The sequence below is a fragment of the Camelus dromedarius genome, chromosome 34 (assembly GCF_036321535.1).
Source record: "Camelus dromedarius isolate mCamDro1 chromosome 34, mCamDro1.pat, whole genome shotgun sequence".
NCBI lineage: Eukaryota > Metazoa > Chordata > Mammalia > Artiodactyla > Camelidae > Camelus > Camelus dromedarius.
Window position 1 is genome coordinate 14806269 of NC_087469.1, and position 17838 is coordinate 14824106.

Here is a 17838-nt window from a genome sequence, read left to right on the forward strand (position 1 = left end):
GAGATGAGCGGGGGTAACGTCATTGCCAGGATGAGGAGTAGAGTCCTAACCGGACTGAAGGGAGATCGTGGTTAGTCTGCAGGGTAGGCTAAGCAGTGAGGTGCAGTGTGGATTTAGAGGTCAAGGCTGTGAGGAAAGAAATACATTCACGTAGTGTCAGTGGGAAGGTAGAGTTGGTACAGCTTTTCTGAAGGGGAGATTTGGAACATGTTGAACATTTTAAAACCTTTGACCCAGAAATCCCCCTTATGTAGAATATGTTCTTAAAAAGTATGTGTCTATGCCTTTTCATTGTCATTCTGAATGTATCTTAGAGGGCCTATTAAAGTACAGGGAATTTAATACAGAGAGAACTGGTCCTGTACCCAATAATCGTTCCCAGGTTTCTTTTCTGAATCGGGTTGCTTCAAGTGGGATTCTCCTGTGATGAGAAATTCCGCAAGCTCTTATTATCCATGGCTGTGTTTTGATGGAAGATTTGTAAAAGGCATCACCATAACCAAACACTGAAAACTAGGTCTACCCTTTCTCCAGAAGACTTTTAAAAAAAAAAACCTTAAAAAAAGCAAATCTTTTCTGTTTATCTCTTTTGTGAAAACAATTTAGTACTCTTTCTCGGGGTTATGTTTTCTGGTGTTTGCCCACACATCAGACTTTCAGCGGGCTTTTCCACTGGGCAAGGAGCACGTACCCAAGCTCTACGTATTTCTTTTGATCTACGTTCAGAGATCGTCCACCCCGGGAGGATACTAAAGTTGAAAAGAACGAAATCCTGCCAGACCGCTGTTCCTGTTACACTAAATCCTAAGTCTTCTTGACAAAATCATAACAGTATCGTGGTATCGCACGGATTCTCTCATTAGCTGCGTAGCATCATAGCAGAGCGGCTTTCCCCAAAGTTACCACTCATTAGGGTACCACGGATTCTTAAAAATCAAGGATTTGCAGTGTGGCCGGGGGCTTTATTAGAATGGTCAGCCGAGTTTGTGATCGGAAATATAGCAGAGCAGTTTTAGGTTAAAAACATGTTTTCATTCTGAGACAAGTCAAGCTTATCTTCCATTCTTGGTTATGTTTTGAGTCTCTGTAGGTAAATACTGACGAGAGGGCAGAGGTCTTTTGCTGCTGTTGTTTTTAGCACTGAGCTTTTGCTGTGTGCCTGGCATTTTGCTCTGCACTTTATTTTTAAGAAAACATTCTCTATTTCAAATGATTTGGAATTTTGGTTGTAGAGCAAGATAAAAGAAGTGAAACATGAGTAAAAAATCAGAAGATTATATCAGCTGACCAGAAGTCTCAAGCAAATAATTCCTAATTTTATTATTTTGTATTTGCTTTTGCATAGTGAACATTACTTGGGTTCAGAAGATTCTGTGGGAGCCGAGTACATTTATTTCAGAAAAATCAAGTAATTGGGAAAAGCAGATGATTCTCATATAATTCATTAGTGTCCTCCAAGCAGTAATTTTGGTCCATTTCCGGTCAGCACTTTTCCCTAAGCATTTCTTCATGGCTGTAAACAAAGTATACATAGTCTTGGTACTTCTTTTATTCAGTGATGCAGTATACATTTTCCCACATAGCTGCAGTCTTCATAACCAGTGTTTTTAACGCCTAAATTCCAGTGCGGATGTCAGTTACCTAATTATTCCCCTAAGTTAGGAGTTTCTAGGTTTTTCCTGGTTTTTCGTGTTGTGAGCACCATTGCGGTGAACGGCATCGTCATTGTCATCACTACAGTTTTCCCTCCTGCCTCATTTCCTTAGGATGCACTCTCAGTGTATTTACTGGTCAAAGGACATGAACGTTTTAGTGGTTGAGAAGCATTGCTGAAGTGCTTTTTCTAAAAGGGGCGTACTAACTTGTGTCTTTTATTTATACTCTAATTGGCCGTAATTCTGATTGCTGTTTTTGCTGGTTTTTTTCTTCCATATGTTTGGTTTCAAACTTCTTCCTACACCTTATCTATCCCAGTGCTGTCCGATAGTTTCCTACAATGAGAAATATTTTATAATCTTCACTGTCTAGTACTGTAGCCACAAGCCACACGTGGCCATTGAGCATCTGAAATGTGCTTAGTGTGACTGCGGAAGAGAATTCTTAAAACAGCGGCATGTGGCCAATTGCACCGTAGCCTGGAAACCTGTCTTATCCCGTGGGATGTCTGCTGCTGTTCACTCTTGTGCTTGGTTGAATTTGCCCACCTGTGTGTGGCTTCTTATCCCAGGCTGGAGTAATTTTTTGAACCTAAACTTGGCCTTCTAGACTAGTTAGGGACGGCAAGCACACTTTTGTTTTGCTCACCAGGAATGTTAGCGCACTCAGGGACCTCACCGTGTCCCTGTTATTTGATACAACAGTGCAAAAACTAACCCAGTTTATTCTCCCCGCCGCCGCCTCCTGCCACACATCACCCTTCTTAGTCAAACCATGTGTTTTCATCTCCCTTCAGTTGGTTCTTTTCTTTCTGCTGTTAAGTTTTAGCTTTTCAGTCTAATATCTGATACCGATGTGTGTTCCGTTTAGCAGGGGTGGTGAGAGAAGGTCAGCTGAACGGCTCCTCTGCAGCACACAGTGAAGTGAGAGGTATGGCATTTCCTGTTCTACTTGTCCGTCTGTCAGCAGAAAGCGTTCTCCTGGGCCTAACACCTTGGAGAATAGTGACTCCTTCCCTCACCTACCTGTTACGGAGCCTGTGTCCCCGTCACATCTGTGACAAGATCCCTGGTTTCTTGCATGTCGTCTCCTGAAGGGCTGAGCTCGAGCACCTGCAGCGTTAGGTGTGTAGCCCTGTTCTGTGAAGCTTCACTGTATTCTCTGCATTTTCTCTCTCCACAGACCATAGTACATGAGGGCTAGAGGACTCGCCACCGTGGACAGTGTTTAACAAGCAAACGTACGAGAACCCACAGCAGCTCCCAGGAAGCACCGCAGCCCCGAGGTGGAAGGCCGGGGCCAGGGTGGTGGCGGGGGGAGTACCCGCCTAACCCTCGTGCCGGCTGGTTCTTGGCATTCCCTTTCAAGCATATTCAGTGACCCAGTGCAGCCCCGCCCCACCCCCGGCTGGCACCGTGTCCACACAGCAGGTCACAGGACCCCTCCGCTGACTGTGGCTGTGGCGCTGCGTGAAGGATTTGGGATCTGGACGCCACGGACTGGCCGTGGCCCTGGCTGCAGTTTTGTACTCTCGACTTGGTTTTTCAATTAAGCTTAATGGCTTTTTTAAAACATGACTTGAAGCTCTAGTTTTCTAGACCTTTTACAGTGTACAGTATTTTACATAATTGAGCTGTATTAAAAGCTTGTTCGTTTACTTCCCAGGGCCCTGGGTCTACTTCTAGAATCACTTTAGAGAACGCCTGACCTGCAGAAGCACTGACCAGCCTCATGTTCGCAACTCAGTTTAAATCTTCCAGGTTGTGTTTTCCCACCTTGGAGCAGGGCGGTCTCGTTCTCAGGAGAACCATTCGTTTTACCAGATTCCTCAGCATCCATCCGGTGTTTCCTTTCTTACCATACATCCTAGAACTAGAGTTAGTGCAAGGAGGGATTTTAGTTCCCAGTCCCCTATAAAGTAACTCCCAAGACCTAAAAGGCGGTTTATTTATGAAATTTATTTTCTTATATAAATTATGTATTTCTCTGGGCGGACAGCCTTTACCTTATTGCACTAATAGCACGTCTGTAATACCAAGCTACAGGACAAGTCTTAACAAGGTTCGTATTCTTCAACGTAGCACTTGTCTACCAGGCACTGTAGAGAGGAGGGAAAGCCAGGAACTGCTCAGGTGAAGAAGGGGCTGGGGGCCACGTGTATCCCCTTCTGACAGCTGGTTTTCTCCCAGGAAAGGGAACATGCAAAGTTATGTGTGGATTCTCAGAGTGGGAGGTGGTTTGGGAGGCTGAGAAGCCCATTGCAGCACTGCAGCTCGGCTCCCTGTGTTTCCGAGGAAGCGGGGACTCCCCTTTCACCCATCTGCGGCACCTCTCTGGCCTAGCTGATGCTTTGGGTAAATGGGGAGAGGGGTCATCAGCGAGTTAGCAGCAATTAAGAACAGGCCATACACTGCCACCATGTGGGGTGTCATCTTGGCCCTAGGGACCTGAAGACTATCCTAGGGAGAGGTGCCACTCAAGGCCCAGAGCTGGCTCTGGAAGTCTCTTCATCTAATGGAGCTGGCAACGATGTTCGGACATTCCCTAATTCCTAAGTAGCCAAGCTCTGGTGTTGGATCTTCTAACCATTGGTCAAAGCTGTAATGAGACCGAGTCTCTAGGCAGAGTGAAGGGATGCCTGAGTAGGAACAGGGAAGACTGGGGTGGGGGTGGGGCACCGGGCAGTGACTGTTAACATGACTAGGCCCTCCTTGCAGGTGGAGGCTGGGCTGAACAGGGAGTGGGGTTAGGAGCTCCTCCTAGAGCTGGAAGCCCCTGGAGCTCCCCTTGCTCTGCCTTTGAACTACACTGAAGACAAGTCGCTCACATACTCTGAAGCACATTCTTGATACAGGGATGGGGGCTTTGGGGGGAAGCGGTGATTTGGTATTGGGCAAAAGCCATGTTAAGCCTTCATGAGGGCAGCCACAACAGCCTTGGCGTTGAGACTGCGTAGGTCACAGTAGGTCTGGCCAGTGCCCACAAAGACGATGGGTTTGCTTGTGATGTAGGTCATAGAAATAGCAGCTCCCACCTGAATGGGAGAAAAGGATCCCCATTCAGCTCCAGGCCACTCCCTGCCACTCCCTCAGCAACAGAAGGCTTTGGAGCCAACTGCTCCCTTGTGAAGGCTGGCCGTCTCCCTCCCAGCCCCACTCTGCCCCATGTCCATACTTACCTTGTCATCAATTGTATCAAATTTGGTAAGGACAATGCCATCAATGAGCCGAGGTGTCTGAGCCATAGAATGGTCAGCCAAGGCTCTGTTGAACTTGACCTGGAAAGGAGAAACATGATGTCAGTGCTTCTGCTACAGTGGCCAAGGCTGAGGCTGGAAAGAGAACCGGGCTCTAGCCCTCACCAGCTGGTCCACAGCCTCATTGCCTACTAAGGCCTCCCCTACAAACAGCACCAAGTCGGGCGCGTTGACAGTAATGAGCTTGGCCAGGGCAGTCATCAGAGGGGCGTTGTCTTGCATGCGGCCCGCCGTGTCCACCAGCACCACATCAAAGCCTTGGTTTCGTGCTAGAGAGAAAAAAAAGCGGTCAGCTCAAATCTGGACTACTGCGCTCATTTCAGCTTGCCCTGAAGGAGTCCCAAACTGGCCGCCTTAAAAGCCTGTTTCCTCGGGCTCTAGGTGACCTACCAGGTCATGTAAAATCAGAAAAAACTCCCATGCTCGGCCATCAGGCACATTTAGGAGAAGGATGACAGTAGGATAAAGATGACCAAGGAGAGGCCTCTCTGGTTGGGATGCATTAGCCTTGCTTGTAACTACACCTGGGACCCCAGAGCAGAGCATGTCACTAAGGCTGACCCGTTTCTGAGCAGTAAGTTGGTAGTAGGGTAATCCTGGTCCTCTCCAAGTTCCAAGAGAAACCAAGGAAGAAAGGGGCCCAGACCAGCTCCCCGCTTGTTGTGCACTGTACCAAAGGCAATAGCTTCCATGGCAATGCCTGCAGCATCCTTGCCGTAGCCCTTCTCGAACAGCTGCACCATGGTGCGGCCGCCGTGCTTCTCCGGGGGGTGGAGGGCGCTCAGGCGCCGGGTGTGCGTCCGCAGCTGCTCCACAGCCCCAGCGCGAAACGTATCACAGGCCGCAATGAGGACACTGAAGCGATTCTCCAACAGCCAGAAGGAAATCTGTGAAAATGGCAAAAGAAACTGCCACCTGGACCCAGAGGCTAGGAAATGGGGAAGAACAACGTCAGAGATGAGCTGGGGAACTGCACTGACCTTAGCAAGGTTAGTGGACTTCCCCACGCCGTTAACGCCGCAGAAAGTGACCACGTAAGGGCGCTGGTGACGCTGGGCGTCCATGATATCCCGGAGCATGTCTACGCGGCGCTGTGGCTGCAGAATCTGCACCAGGGACTCTTGAAGAGCTTGCTTTACTGTGGAAGTCACCGCTGAAAGGGGGAGGAGGAGGCAGATCCATGAAACCCAAATAACATACTCCAAGGACGCCCAGGACAACTCAGAGCTCAAGGAACTAGGAGTCTGCCCAGGAATCCACACCATACCCGACAGCACTTTACAAGTATTAACTCATTTAGTTCTTCTAATTTAGATGTTATTAACACCTAGAATCTAAGCTATGTAATAGATTAGAGGTTATGGAATTTGTCAAAAATCACACACCTAGTAAGAACGGAGGTCTAGTGGAAGCCTCCTGGATAACGCCTTACCTAAGGACTTCTGGCTGAGGGAGGTACTTACTACTGAACGTCCCCATCACCTTCCCTTCCAGCTTGCTGGCCACAGACTCACAGAGCTGGACTGCAATGTCGGCTGCCACATTCTTAGCTGAGGAGGGGGGACAGGTGTGGTGTGAGTGCCACATCAGCAGTGAATGACCCTCATGGTACCACTGAGAAACCACCCCACACCATCCCTACCCCGTAAACACGAGCCCACCTGCTCGGCAGACTCACCAATGAGGTGGTCACGCATCTTGTCCAGCACAGATTCCATGTCTTCACGAGTCAAGCTCTTGGAACCCACAAGGCCCTTCAGCATCCCAAACATGCCACCCAGAGTCCCCTTGGTAGCACTGCAGGCACAGGAGAGTACAGATGCACAAAAGCCAGAGGGCAGGGGTCCAGGCCCATCAGCTCTGCAGCTGCATGTACCACCCGCCACCTGAAACCCCCTACCTGGGTTTGGTGGAGTTTTGAGCCGCCCCTTCGTCATCCGAGCTGCTGCAGTCCAGATCCTGGAGCTGCCCCCCAGGCCCAGTCCCTCGGATCTGGAGGGTGTAGGAAAAGGAAGGAGGTGGGGTCAGGGACACTAAGGGTTCTGTGAGGGAGAAAAGCCCAGGGTTCGCCCTGCCTGCTCTGCTCTCCCTTTATGATTTGGGAAGCTCCAAGTGTGACTCACCCCCTCACTCCAAGAAATCAAGGGTACCACCTTCCTCATTTCCACTTCCTCCCCCGTTTCTTACTAACGGTAGCCTTCACTCTGGCCCCTGCTGCCTCTTACCAAGTTGATGTCCTCAGGCGGGGCCACCTCGGGGGCTCCGTTGGTGGTGGGGGTGCTGTAGTCCAAGACTTCCTTGGGAGCAGAGCCACCCAGTGCCCACACCCGGGGCGCCTTTTTGCCCTTCTCCTTGGGAGCATCTGACTTTGCAGACTTACTGCAAAGGGTTACAGCACAAAGGGTTATGGTGGAGAAATGGGAGAGGAAACATCCACCCAAGAGTCAGAGACGAGAACTCTCTCGCTCCAGCGTGTCTAGATAATGGTACTCATGGTGCAAGCTGGGATGCTCACCCGGACTTCTCCATACCCTTCCCGTGCTTCTGAATGAACTCTTCTCGCTTCCTGCGTATCAGTTCCTCTTTGGAAAGTTCCACCCCATTCTCAGGCCCCACTGGACCTGGCTTTTCTGCGGGGACTGCTTTGCTGGTAGCCAAAAGGCCATCAGAACCTATCAAGGACAAAACTCACTGAAAAAAGGACCAAACTCCAACAAAATAAACAAATGGGAAAAAGTGTCCCAAGTCGTAACGAGGAAACATCTAGGAGCAAACATCTTGGGGATGACAAGGACTGGAGGTGACAGTGAGGGTGGCAGGCCCCCAAGTGAGGGAGGCAAGCAATGACAGAGGAAGGACAGGGACCACTTCAGTCCCTGACGACTTCTCAGGCCCCAGGACGTCCAAGCTCAAACTCACCTTCTTTCTTTGCCCCCTTGGTTTTTCTGCTGTTCTTTGCTTTTTCCTTGGGCTTTTCACCCCGTGTCTCAATCATGGACCTCACAGGTTTCTTGGCCTTTTCAGAATCTTCAAATTTCTTCATGGTCGTGGGAGCACGGATCTTACTGCTCTCCTCTGCTTCACTAAAGAGAAAAAAGGATAGTCCAAATCCAGAGACACGGCCCTCACATCAAGAGGACAATCAGAACTGGGCAGCAAGCTCAGGAGTGTCCTTCAAGCCACAATTTACTACACTTGAACTGCCCTCCAGAAGGAGGGAGCTTATCAAGTCATGGAAATTGGTTTCGAAAGGAGAGGCCTCTCACCGAAGGAGCCGCAGGAAGTCATTTTGGAAATCAAAAGTGCCATTCAATAGACTTAAAGCACTTTGCTGTTGGATCTCAGTGCGGTACTTGTCCCGAAACAGCCGGTGCACATCGTCTATCAACTTGTCTACGTACGTCAGTGTTAGGATCTTCTGAAAACCAACCTGTTTAGGGAAATAAACAGAGCCAACAGATCTGCTTACATGCCAGCCCAGAACAGAGGGAAGCCAACTCAACCCAGGTCTCCAGAGACTGGCTCAGCCACTTGGCAGGTTGCCCCGACCGGAGGAACGCCAAGCTCTCTGACTGGGCCCAAGAGCTTCCTCCCTTTCCCCCTCCACCCTCCCTATCTTCTCAGTTACTTCATCATATACACTGGGTGCAATTCATCAGGATTCTCCTAATAATCAGGACTGTGTTGCAAACGTATTCATGCCCCTCTAAAATATCTCCCACTTACCACAAACACCAGCTCAAACTGGTTGTCCAGCTTGTACTTGAGTGTAAGAGCCTCATGGGTGAAGGAGTTGTTACCTCCCCTTTCCTGGAAAAAGAGTGTATCTCAGAGTTCGGACCATCACCACAAAACATAAACTTGGACGCCTCCAGGATTACCTTTGAGAAATAACTAGACATTCCCCCAAAGTCAAATCTGTTCCCAGGGCGAGAAGATGCGCGGGGACTGCTTGCTCTCCAGCACTCCACCAGGGAAAAAAGGAGACACCAAGCTGGGGGGAAGGGGAAGGAGGTGGGAAGGAAGGACACGTGGAGACGGAAGGAAAGTAGCCCTCAGATAAACAATCGGGTTTATTAGCAGCTGTACACTATCTACAGTTCTTGAAAGACGCTTTTCCATCCATTATCTCATCCAGCCTTCGAAACGACAGAGAACCAAGCTGCTGGGAGTGAGTGGAGGGAACAATGGGAAGTCTCAATAGGATAGGAAATCAGGCCAGAGTCCCAGAAAGCGGAGGGGGAGGGGACGTCGCAAAGTTGCGAGAGGGTCTGACGGGGGCGGGAGAAAGAAGTCAAGTCCGGATTACGAGTAAGGGACCAGTTTGAGGTGGGCCGACGGGGTGGGAGGGAGGCGCAGGGCCAGTCGAGGGGACTATGGACCAGGTCAGGGGGACGCCCAGAGTTCTGATCCCGCGGGGGCGGTACCTGCAGCAGCACGGAACGAATCAACGCGTTAACGGGCCCGGTGCATGAGTCGCTCACGCCCTGGAAGCACCAGAGCACGAGCCCGCCTTTCGAGAAAATGGTGAAGAAGTCGAGCATGGCGGCAGCGGGAGAGGAGCCGGTCCGGCGCCGGGAACTCAGGCCGCGATCGCCGCCGCTTCCTGCTGCGTCAAGCGCGGGACACGTCACACCAGCGGCCCCGGAAACCGGCTCAGCCGCACTTCCGCTCGGCGCCGCGGGAGACCCTCCCCCGCTCCACCCCAGGGCGCGCAGGACTGACGTAGACGCCGGGCTCGCCAATGGAGGGAGGGGGCGGGACTGGGCGGGGCTCTTGGGGAGTCACGGGAGAGGACGGCTGCCTATAGGGCGGAGGGGCGGGGTCCAGAGGGGAGGCTGGCCAATGGGCGCGCCCGCCTGAACGGCCGGCGGCGCGGAGTAGTGACGTGAGGGTGGGACGCTATTGGTGTGAGGCGGCCTTCTCAGACCTGTCAGGCGCAGCAGGGCCATGCTTCGGAGCGCACTGTGGCTCGGCTGGGGCCGGGGCCTCTTGGGCCTGGGGCTAGGCACACGCAGAGGAGTCTCTACTCTGGGTAAAGTGGAGGGCAGCGGAGGGTATCGTGGTTCTTGGGTGCCCCCAATCTCCAGCTGTGTCCAGACCTTCAGGACTTGGGGGCCCAGCCCACGGAGGGAAGACAGTGGTTCGCTGGGAGAAGGGGGTAACCTTGCCTACCGGAGCTTGTAAGACCGGGGCAGATGTATAAATGCCAAGCTTGCCCTTCTCAGGTAACAATTCCCAGGTCATTCTACGCTTCACCTTTCCTCCAGAATAACAGCAAGGCTGATTCATTGGTTGCTTATATGTGCATTAAGTCCTGCTCGCGTGCAGGATGCTGCGCTTAGTGTTGTGGCTGTGAAGGAGGGAGCAGAGAAAGAGACGATTCGATGTATGCTCTGCAGGTGCCTGAAGAGGGAAGGCTTCAGTAGACCAGTCCAACACTGGGTAGAACCCAACTTGTAGGTTGCCCTGCACTGCTAGTGCCAGTAGCTAGAGTAATTGTAGAAGTTCATGCAGCAGGTGGGAACTGAGATCAGCCTTGAAAGCCGATGTTTACTGGTTCAAAGAAGGCATGATTTCCAGGCTCTGGAGAACTGAGCAAGGTTAGAAGGAAAAAAAAAAGTGTTCTTGTGCAAGGAATTAGCAAAGTCCATCTCGATAGAGAGTTAGAAGTAGCGTGAAATGTATTAAGTCAAGATCAAAGAAAGATTTGAATGCTACTGAGATGGAACTTTGAATTGGAGACGGAAGACTTGGAGATTTGTGTGTTAGGGATGAAAAACAAAAGGATTCATTTATTCAAGACATTGATTGAGCATTTAGGGTGTGCCAGGCACTGTGCTAGGCTGGAGATTCAGTGGAGAGGGTAGACATAGTACAGCAGGAAGCAATCACAGATAAACTCAAAGTTGCAAGAGCGGTTCACAGAGCTATGAGATAGCGTGACAGGAGAACTTGGCATAGTCTGGGGGGTCAGGAAAAGCTTTCCTGAGAAATATGATAACTGAGCTGAGATCTAATGGAAGCAAGGAGTTAACTAGGCAAAGAAGTGGACACAGAGTTTCAGAGCAGAGAGAATATCCATGTGGATCCCCTGTGGCGGGAATGAAGGGGCTGGGGCTGGAGTGTGCAGGGAGGATAAGGTGAACGGGAGCCAGAGCGCACAGGGTCTCATGGGCCATGTTAAAGATTTTGGGCTTTTATCCTTAGAGTAAGGGAAAGCCACCAGAGGGTTTTAAGCAAGAGGGTGTGCAGTTAAATTGGTGTTTAGAAAAGATCATTCTAGCTGTGATATAGAAAAGAAGTCAGGGGGTGGGGTGGGCAAGAGGAGAATGAGTGGAAACAGGAGCTTTTGCCAGTCTAGGAGAGATTATTGTGGTTTGGTCTAGGGTGGTGGTGGTAGAGATGGGAAAAAAGGGGATAGGTTGGGGAGATATTTAGGAGGCAAAGTCATCAGGACTTGATAACAGATGGGACATGCATGTAGGTTTGACGGTTGTGACGGATATCCAGGATAAGATACCACTCAGAGGTACCATGCTTCAGTGGGCAGTGCAGCTTGGGGTGTGCCAGGACCTCTTGGTCCAGGAGCCTGGGCTCAGAGGAGAGAAAGGTCTGCACAGGAGAAAAATATGTGTAAGTTTCCCTAGCCTAGGGAGAGAGTAGAGAGTGTTAATTTTAGGAAGTTGAATCTTGCAGTGCTGGGCATAATGCATGCAAAGTAGAGGGACTCTGTCATAGAGTCCACGAAGCAAAGCTGTGGGATGCTGCTGGGTGCAGGGTGACCTTGTGAGAAGGGATGACAGTGAGGACTGCCACCTCAGTGTCAGTTTAGCCCACCTTTTCCTGTGCTCATCATCTGACCCCCTCCTCCTGGAAAGGAAATGTCTGGCCCTCTTTGACCATAACTGCATCCCACAGAATGGGATGGAAAGGTGTCCGAGATTAAGAAGAAGATCCAGTCTGTCATTCCCGGAGGGGCCTGGAATCCACTGTATGACACCAGCCACCTGCCCCCTGAACACTCAGATGTGGTGATTGTGGGGGGTGGGGTGCTTGGCCTGTCTGTGGCCTATTGGCTGAAGAGGTTGGAGAAGCAGCGAGGTGCCATTAAGGTGCTGGTGGTGGAACGGGACCACACGGTGAGATATGGGGTAGGGCAGAGTCAGGAGTCGGGCACAGACTCTTATTTCACTAAGGACTCTAGGGACAGGGGAAGGGGGGAGAGAGGAAAGACCTCAATCTTTGAAGGTCCAAAGGGCCAGGTCTGTGCTTTGGACTTTGTTGAGAAATAGTCCCAGGTTCTTCCTCACTCAAACTAGGGACCTTGACAGTAAGGTTTTTGCTTCTGAAAACAAATTTCACAATGTTGGAGCTTTTGAGATCTCACAGGTCTGGCCTGCATTCAAGCTATAATTCACACAAACAGCTTTCACAGCCCCCTTTTAGGCTGCATTACTTCTGAGGTTTTTGCACTTTGGTTGTTTCTATACTGCCAGCTAGTCATGAATCTTGCTACTCTGGCCAGATCCCTCTGTGTTCTAATTAGTAGAGCAAATGTCAGTCTCCTGCCTTCAACTTCCGGGCCATTACCATTTTGTCCGACAGTGCCCAGCCCTTTTTCGAGGACTGACCCTCTCTGCTCTGCACATCTGCTAATAAGGATTTTAATAACTGTTGTCCTCTGGGCCACGGGTTGGCTTATTCTATGGGTTTATGCAAGTTTAGATCATAAACTTGCAAATAGGACTCCCCTTTAATTCGGGGTATGTGACACCCTCCGTTACAGTATCCTGCTCACGTGTGACAGGGTCCCCCTCGACTTCCCTTGTCTTTCCACAGTATTCCCAGGCCTCCACCGTGCTGTCTGTGGGCGGGATTCGTCAGCAGTTCTCATTGCCGGAGAACATCCAGCTTTCCCTCTTCTCGGTCGAATTTCTGCGCAACATCAATGTACATGCAGTGAGATTTGGGGGTGGGGTGGTGACCCCTTCTTTAGCCCAGAGAGAGGAGCAGCCCAGCTGGCTGGGGGAACATGGAGCAGGAGTGGGTCAGGCAGCTAGGAGTTGGCACCCCTGGTTTTCTTCCCAGTGGTGGTGCCTGGAGAGGGCTTCTCTCAGGGCTGGGGCACCGAACCCGGGGGCTGTGCTGGGAAAGCCGGGGAAGCGCTCCCTCTCTTCCTGAAGTCAGCTTCTTTGAGGAGCTTTGCTTTGCACACAGGAGTACCTGGCTGTGGTCGATGATCCTCCCCTGGACCTCCAGTTCAACCCCTCCGGCTACCTCTTTCTGGCTTCAGAGAAGGGTGCGGCGACCATGGAAAACAACGTGAAAGTGCAGAGGTGGGCACCTGGCGTGGCTCCACGCTGCTGCCCAGCCGCACGCACGCAGCGGTTTGGGGAACCGGGACGACAGTTGAGGAGACAGGCCGTACTCTCTGGGAGCTCAGTCTGTCAGGAACGACAGACACGGGCAGGCTTCCGATCCCCAGTGCTAAGTGCTGTGATACAGACGCGGACAGAGCACTGTGCTGTGGTTCCTAAACTGCCGGGCGGTGACAGCCTCCCAGAACACGCCCCACCTAATAACTCAGGGTCTCCAGGGCGGGTCCCAGGAATCAGCAAACTTCTTCTATAAGAGCCAGAGAGTAGAACTTGTAGGCTCGGCAGGCCGTACGGTCTCTGTTGCAGTCACTCAACTCCGCACCTGAAGCACAAAGGCAGCCACAGACAAAAAGCAAGCAAAGGAGCAGGGCTCATGTAAGAGACAGGCTGGTGCCTGACTTGGCTGCCCCACCTCAAGTGGGTCTCATGACCAGTCAAGGGCAGGCACCTTTAACAGATGCTTCCACAACTCTCACTAATAACATCAGGTCTCGTCCTAAATGCATTCCCGATAGTAACTCATTTAATCATCAGAACATCCCCACTTTACATGTGATGAAACGGAGGCACCCGGAGCTAGTAAGCGGCGGCCCTGGGACTTGAACCAGGCAGTCTGGTCGGGGCTGTGCTCTTCCAGCACCTACAAGGCTACCTCTGGGCATCAGGGTCCCAGAGGAGGTGGTTGTGCTGGTGAACAGGGTTGTACTAGGAAGTGGACAGGAAGGCCGTCCCAGGCAGGAGTGGAGGGAACAAAATGACCTGTCCTGTTGTGAAAGGATGTGGAACAGTGATGGGGTGACAAGACGTTCAGTGTGGCCAAAGGGTGGCCAGGCTGTAGGAAGGGAAGGGGGTCAGATGCTGAAGATGGAGCTTGGTCTTTGCCCAGGCAGCAAGGGGGGTTTGGGGTGGTGGAGTGACGTGAATGGCATGGAGCCCCCACTTGTGGAGTTGGGGCCCATACTCCCTCTGCACACTCACCCTCTCCACCACACACACACAGACCCACACATTTCTCCAGGCAGGAAGGAGCCAAAGTTTGTCTGATGTCTCCAGAGCAGCTTCGGAACAAGTTTCCCTGGATAAACACAGAGGGAGTGGCTTTGGCATCTTATGGTGAGGCATGTTTGCAGAGGGGTCAGGGGGTGAGGGGCGCCTCAGGTTGGAGGTCTCAGCACCCCACAGCCTCATCAAGGAGGAACACGTCCCTCCTGGCCAGCAGGGCCTCCCCAAGGCCATGCTAGCACTCTGTCCTTCCATGGGATTTGACTCTGGTGCAGTTGGTCAATATGAGCTTCCCCAGCTTACAAGCCCTAAAGAAGAGTGAGAGGGGCAGGAAATACCACAGGAGGGGCGAGTCCTAGCCCCTCTTCACGAGTCCTCTTTCTCCTTACAGGGCTGGAGAACGAAGGTTGGTTTGACCCCTGGTCACTGCTCCAGGGGCTTCGGCGAAAGGTCCAGTCCATGGGGGTCCTTTTCTGCCAAGGAGAGGTGACACGTGCGTCTGTGGTCCCGTGTGCCCACTGCTTGTTTCCCCTGCCAGCCAGGGCCAGCCTAGACCAGGTCTTACCATCACACACACTGAGCAGGGTTGGTGGGGGTAGGGGGTTCTCCCTGAGAGCTGGTCCCAGGCATCCTGACTCTAGCTCCTGACCAGGATTCTCTGTGACTTGTGATCTGCTTGAAGCTTTGGACAGCTCTCCTGTCCTGGGCAGCCAAGTTCATCCCAGTTGCCCCATCTCTGTGTGCTTCAGTGTCTGTGGGAAAGCTCCCTGCCTTCCAGCTCACCTTCCTTGTGAAACCAGTGAAGCCCCCATCTTCTTCCTCTTCAAGGCCTCAGAGGCTTCGTTTCTTTTCTTTTTCCTGCAGGTTTTGTCTCTTCATCTGACCGCATGGAGACCCCAAGTGGGGAGGAGGTGATTTTGAAAAAGATCCACGAAGTCCACGTAAGTTCCCAGCCTAAGGACCTCCTTTACCAAAATGCAGGGATGAGGAAGGCGGTGACTGTCATTTTGACCTTCTTTGACCTACTTCCAGTGTGGGGAAACTGAGGCTCAGGAAGAAAGGTACCACTCCCGGTGCCCGGTGCGTGGGCCAGGCCATCCCTCTGCTCTCCCTCTGGTGCCCACAGGTCAAGGTGGACCACAGCCAGGAGTACCAGCCTGTGGAATGTGCCATAGTGGTCAACACAGCGGGGGCCTGGTCCGGGCAAATCGCAGAGCTGGCTGGTATTGGGAAGGGGCCACCTGGCACCCTGCAGGGCACCAAGCTGCCCGTGGAGCCGAGGAAAAGGTGACAACACCCCTTACCCTGAGGCAGCTGAGGGGGCGATGAGAAGAGAGTCGGGGAGGGGTTGCTGTCCCCACTGCTTCTTAACACCGCTGGTCACGGCAGGTATGTGTACCTGTGGCACTGCCCCCAGGGGCCAGGCCTGGAGGCTCCGCTCCTTGCAGACCCCAGTGGAGCCTATTTCCGCCGAGATGGATTAGGCAACAACTACCTGGGCGGCTGCAGTCCCACTGCGGTGAGCTCCATGGGTCAGGGTGCCGGGAGGGGGATGGGGGTTTCGGTGAGGGGTCAGGCTTCCTTGGAAGGCCTGGCACCGGTAGTGATGTAGCAGTCCCTTTTGGGTTGGAAGTGGGGACTCCCCCCCTTATCCCCCACCTACAAGGGGACTGATTAAAGGGGTCAGTGAGATCTGGGTCTGCCCTTGTGTCACAGGCAGCGTAAGCCTTGTGCCCACCTCTCCCCCCAGGAAGAGGAACCGGACCCAGGGAACCTGGAAGTGGACCACGACTTCTTCCAGGATAAGGTGTGGCCCCTTTTGGCCCAGAGGGTACCAGCTTTCGAGACTCTCAAGGTAACTGGAAGGAGATGGCTGGCACTGGGACGTCTCGGTGCCCTTGGACAGCCTGTCCACACCTCAGTGCCTCCACCCCACATCTGCTGAGGACCCATCCTGTCCACCCCCTCAGCCGTGGTGGAGGGTGCTGTGTGCAGACCCTGACCGGGAGTGAGATGGCGCAGTTCGGCAGCCCCCCGAGAACCCCACGTCTTGTGTACTTGCAGGTCAAGAGCGCTTGGGCTGGCTACTATGACTACAACACCTTTGACCAGAACGGCGTGGTGGGCCCCCACCCCCTGGTCGTCAACATGTACTTTGCAACGGGCTTCAGTGGCCACGGGCTCCAGCAGGCCCCTGCCGTGGGGCGGGCAGTGGCAGAGATGGTGCTGGAGGGCCACTTCCAGACCATCGACCTGAGCCCCTTCCTCTTCAGCCGCTTCTACTTGGGAGAGAAGGCCCAGGAGCACTGTATCATCTGAGCCTGTCAGCTCTCCACGGGCCCCACTGCCCATCTGTCACCCTGGGCTCTAATTCTGGCCCGTGTTCACACCCACCTCACCGCTTGATTCCTCCTCAGCCCCATGCTGGGGTCACCTCCACCTTCTCATCCAGGTCATCTATATGGCTGGGCAGGCAGGCAGACCACTGCACCCGAGGCCCAGGCTGACAGAGAATGATGGGGCGGGACCCCAGGACTGGTCATGGCTTAGGCTGATGCCAGCCAGCCATAGCCCAGCTGGACAGAACACCTCAGGGGACCTGAGCACCGTGGCCCAGGACTGGCTCCTTCCTGGTTCCTACCCAGAAAGAGTGCCTCTGCCCATCTCTGCACACCCCAGCAGAGCGCAGGCAGGGAGCATTCGGGGGCATCCTGGCCCAGATCTATGGACTTGTCTGTTTACCCTATTTATCAATCAGTAAATGTGATTAACTCCTTCCTTTCAGTCTTCTGTCCCTTCATCTTTTCACCTCACAGCAGTTGTTTTTGAAGCACCCGCTGCCTTTGGTACCAGGCTGGGAGGAGCACAGGAGCCTTCTTAAATCCTGAGTGTGAACCATCTTGTTTGCACCCTAGTTCCCCCTCTCCCGAGTTCCTGCAGGGGTTTGGCTGCAGACGGAAGGAATGTGTTCGTTCACCTATTGGGTATTGATTCAGCTCCTACTCTTGGCCAGGCCTACATACTAGAGACTCATCAGCAGGCAGAGCACAGTGTCTGTCCTCACTGGGGTGTTTCCACCTCTGATCTGCCTGGCCCCTCGCCTCTAGATCGGGTACAGTGCAGTCCCTGGGCGCTGGGAGTAAGCACAGGACGCGGACTCCCACCCGGCTGGGTGTTTCTCCGGCAAGCTTCCCGGGGAAGTTGACCTCGGAAGCTGAGCCTAAAGGATCGGCATTTTAACAAAGTGAATGGGCGGGTGGGGGGTGGGAACCGGAAAAGCAGGGGCGGTAAGCCCAGGCTGAGGGAAAAAGCATACATAAAAGCCTGGGGCCAAGAATTAATAAGTAGGGTGTCCTGGCTAAATCGCGGAGTGGAGGCAGAGGGGTAGGGAGGAGCCCGGCGGGTCACACTCCACGTTAGCGCCCGCAGAGCAGCGCCCGGCCACGCGCTTGGACCGGAGCCCAGGGGAGCGTGCCAGGTGCGCGCGGCCCGGGGCTGCCTTCCCCGCTGCCCCGGCGCCGCCCTCTCCGCGTTCCAGCCCCG

The 17838-nt window shown here is 52.9% G+C and overlaps 3 protein-coding genes across 8 annotated transcripts in view; 2 read left to right on the plus strand and 1 right to left on the minus strand.

The window, feature by feature from the left end:
- The window catches only part of FAM118B (family with sequence similarity 118 member B), a 38028-nt gene extending 34715 nt beyond the window's left edge, over positions 1-3313 (plus strand). Inside the window, exons 7-8 of one of the 2 annotated variants that reach the window (XM_010986251.3) lie at positions 2527-2586; positions 2839-3313. In XM_010986251.3, the coding sequence (XP_010984553.1) occupies positions 2527-2586; positions 2839-2852 (74 nt within the window). In that variant the 3' untranslated portion in view covers positions 2853-3313. The remainder of the gene's footprint in view (positions 1-2526; positions 2587-2838) is intronic. The other variant, XM_031443412.2, reaches the window with a different exon arrangement.
- Positions 3314-3594: 281 nt separating this feature from the next.
- Positions 3595-9547, minus strand: SRPRA (SRP receptor subunit alpha). Its single transcript, XM_010986256.3, has 14 exons — positions 9340-9547; positions 8639-8722; positions 8179-8342; positions 7832-7995; positions 7428-7584; positions 7138-7291; positions 6813-6904; positions 6591-6709; positions 6376-6462; positions 5893-6065; positions 5586-5799; positions 5018-5181; positions 4835-4933; positions 3595-4690 (listed from the first exon to the last, which is right to left on the minus strand). The coding sequence occupies exons 1-14, from the start codon at positions 9454-9456 to the stop codon at positions 4562-4564; spliced, it is 1917 nt and encodes a 638-aa protein (XP_010984558.3). The 5' UTR covers positions 9457-9547; the 3' UTR covers positions 3595-4561.
- A 268-nt stretch (positions 9548-9815) lies between these two features.
- Positions 9816-17073, plus strand: FOXRED1 (FAD dependent oxidoreductase domain containing 1). 5 transcript variants are annotated; one of them, XM_010986257.3, is made up of 11 exons: positions 9816-9947; positions 11834-12054; positions 12755-12865; positions 13133-13251; positions 14312-14406; positions 14687-14788; positions 15160-15236; positions 15328-15582; positions 15685-15814; positions 16012-16150; positions 16360-17073. In XM_010986257.3, the coding sequence occupies exons 1-11, from the start codon at positions 9863-9865 to the stop codon at positions 16550-16552; spliced, it is 1527 nt and encodes a 508-aa protein (XP_010984559.2). In that variant the 5' UTR covers positions 9816-9862; the 3' UTR covers positions 16553-17073. The 5 variants fall into 5 exon arrangements, with proteins under 5 accessions (XP_010984559.2, XP_010984563.2, XP_010984564.1 ...); XM_010986261.3 differs by having other exon boundaries at positions 15422-15582; positions 16046-16150; XM_010986262.3 differs by having other exon boundaries at positions 16046-16150; positions 16360-16495.
- Positions 17074-17838: the final 765 nt, after the last annotated feature.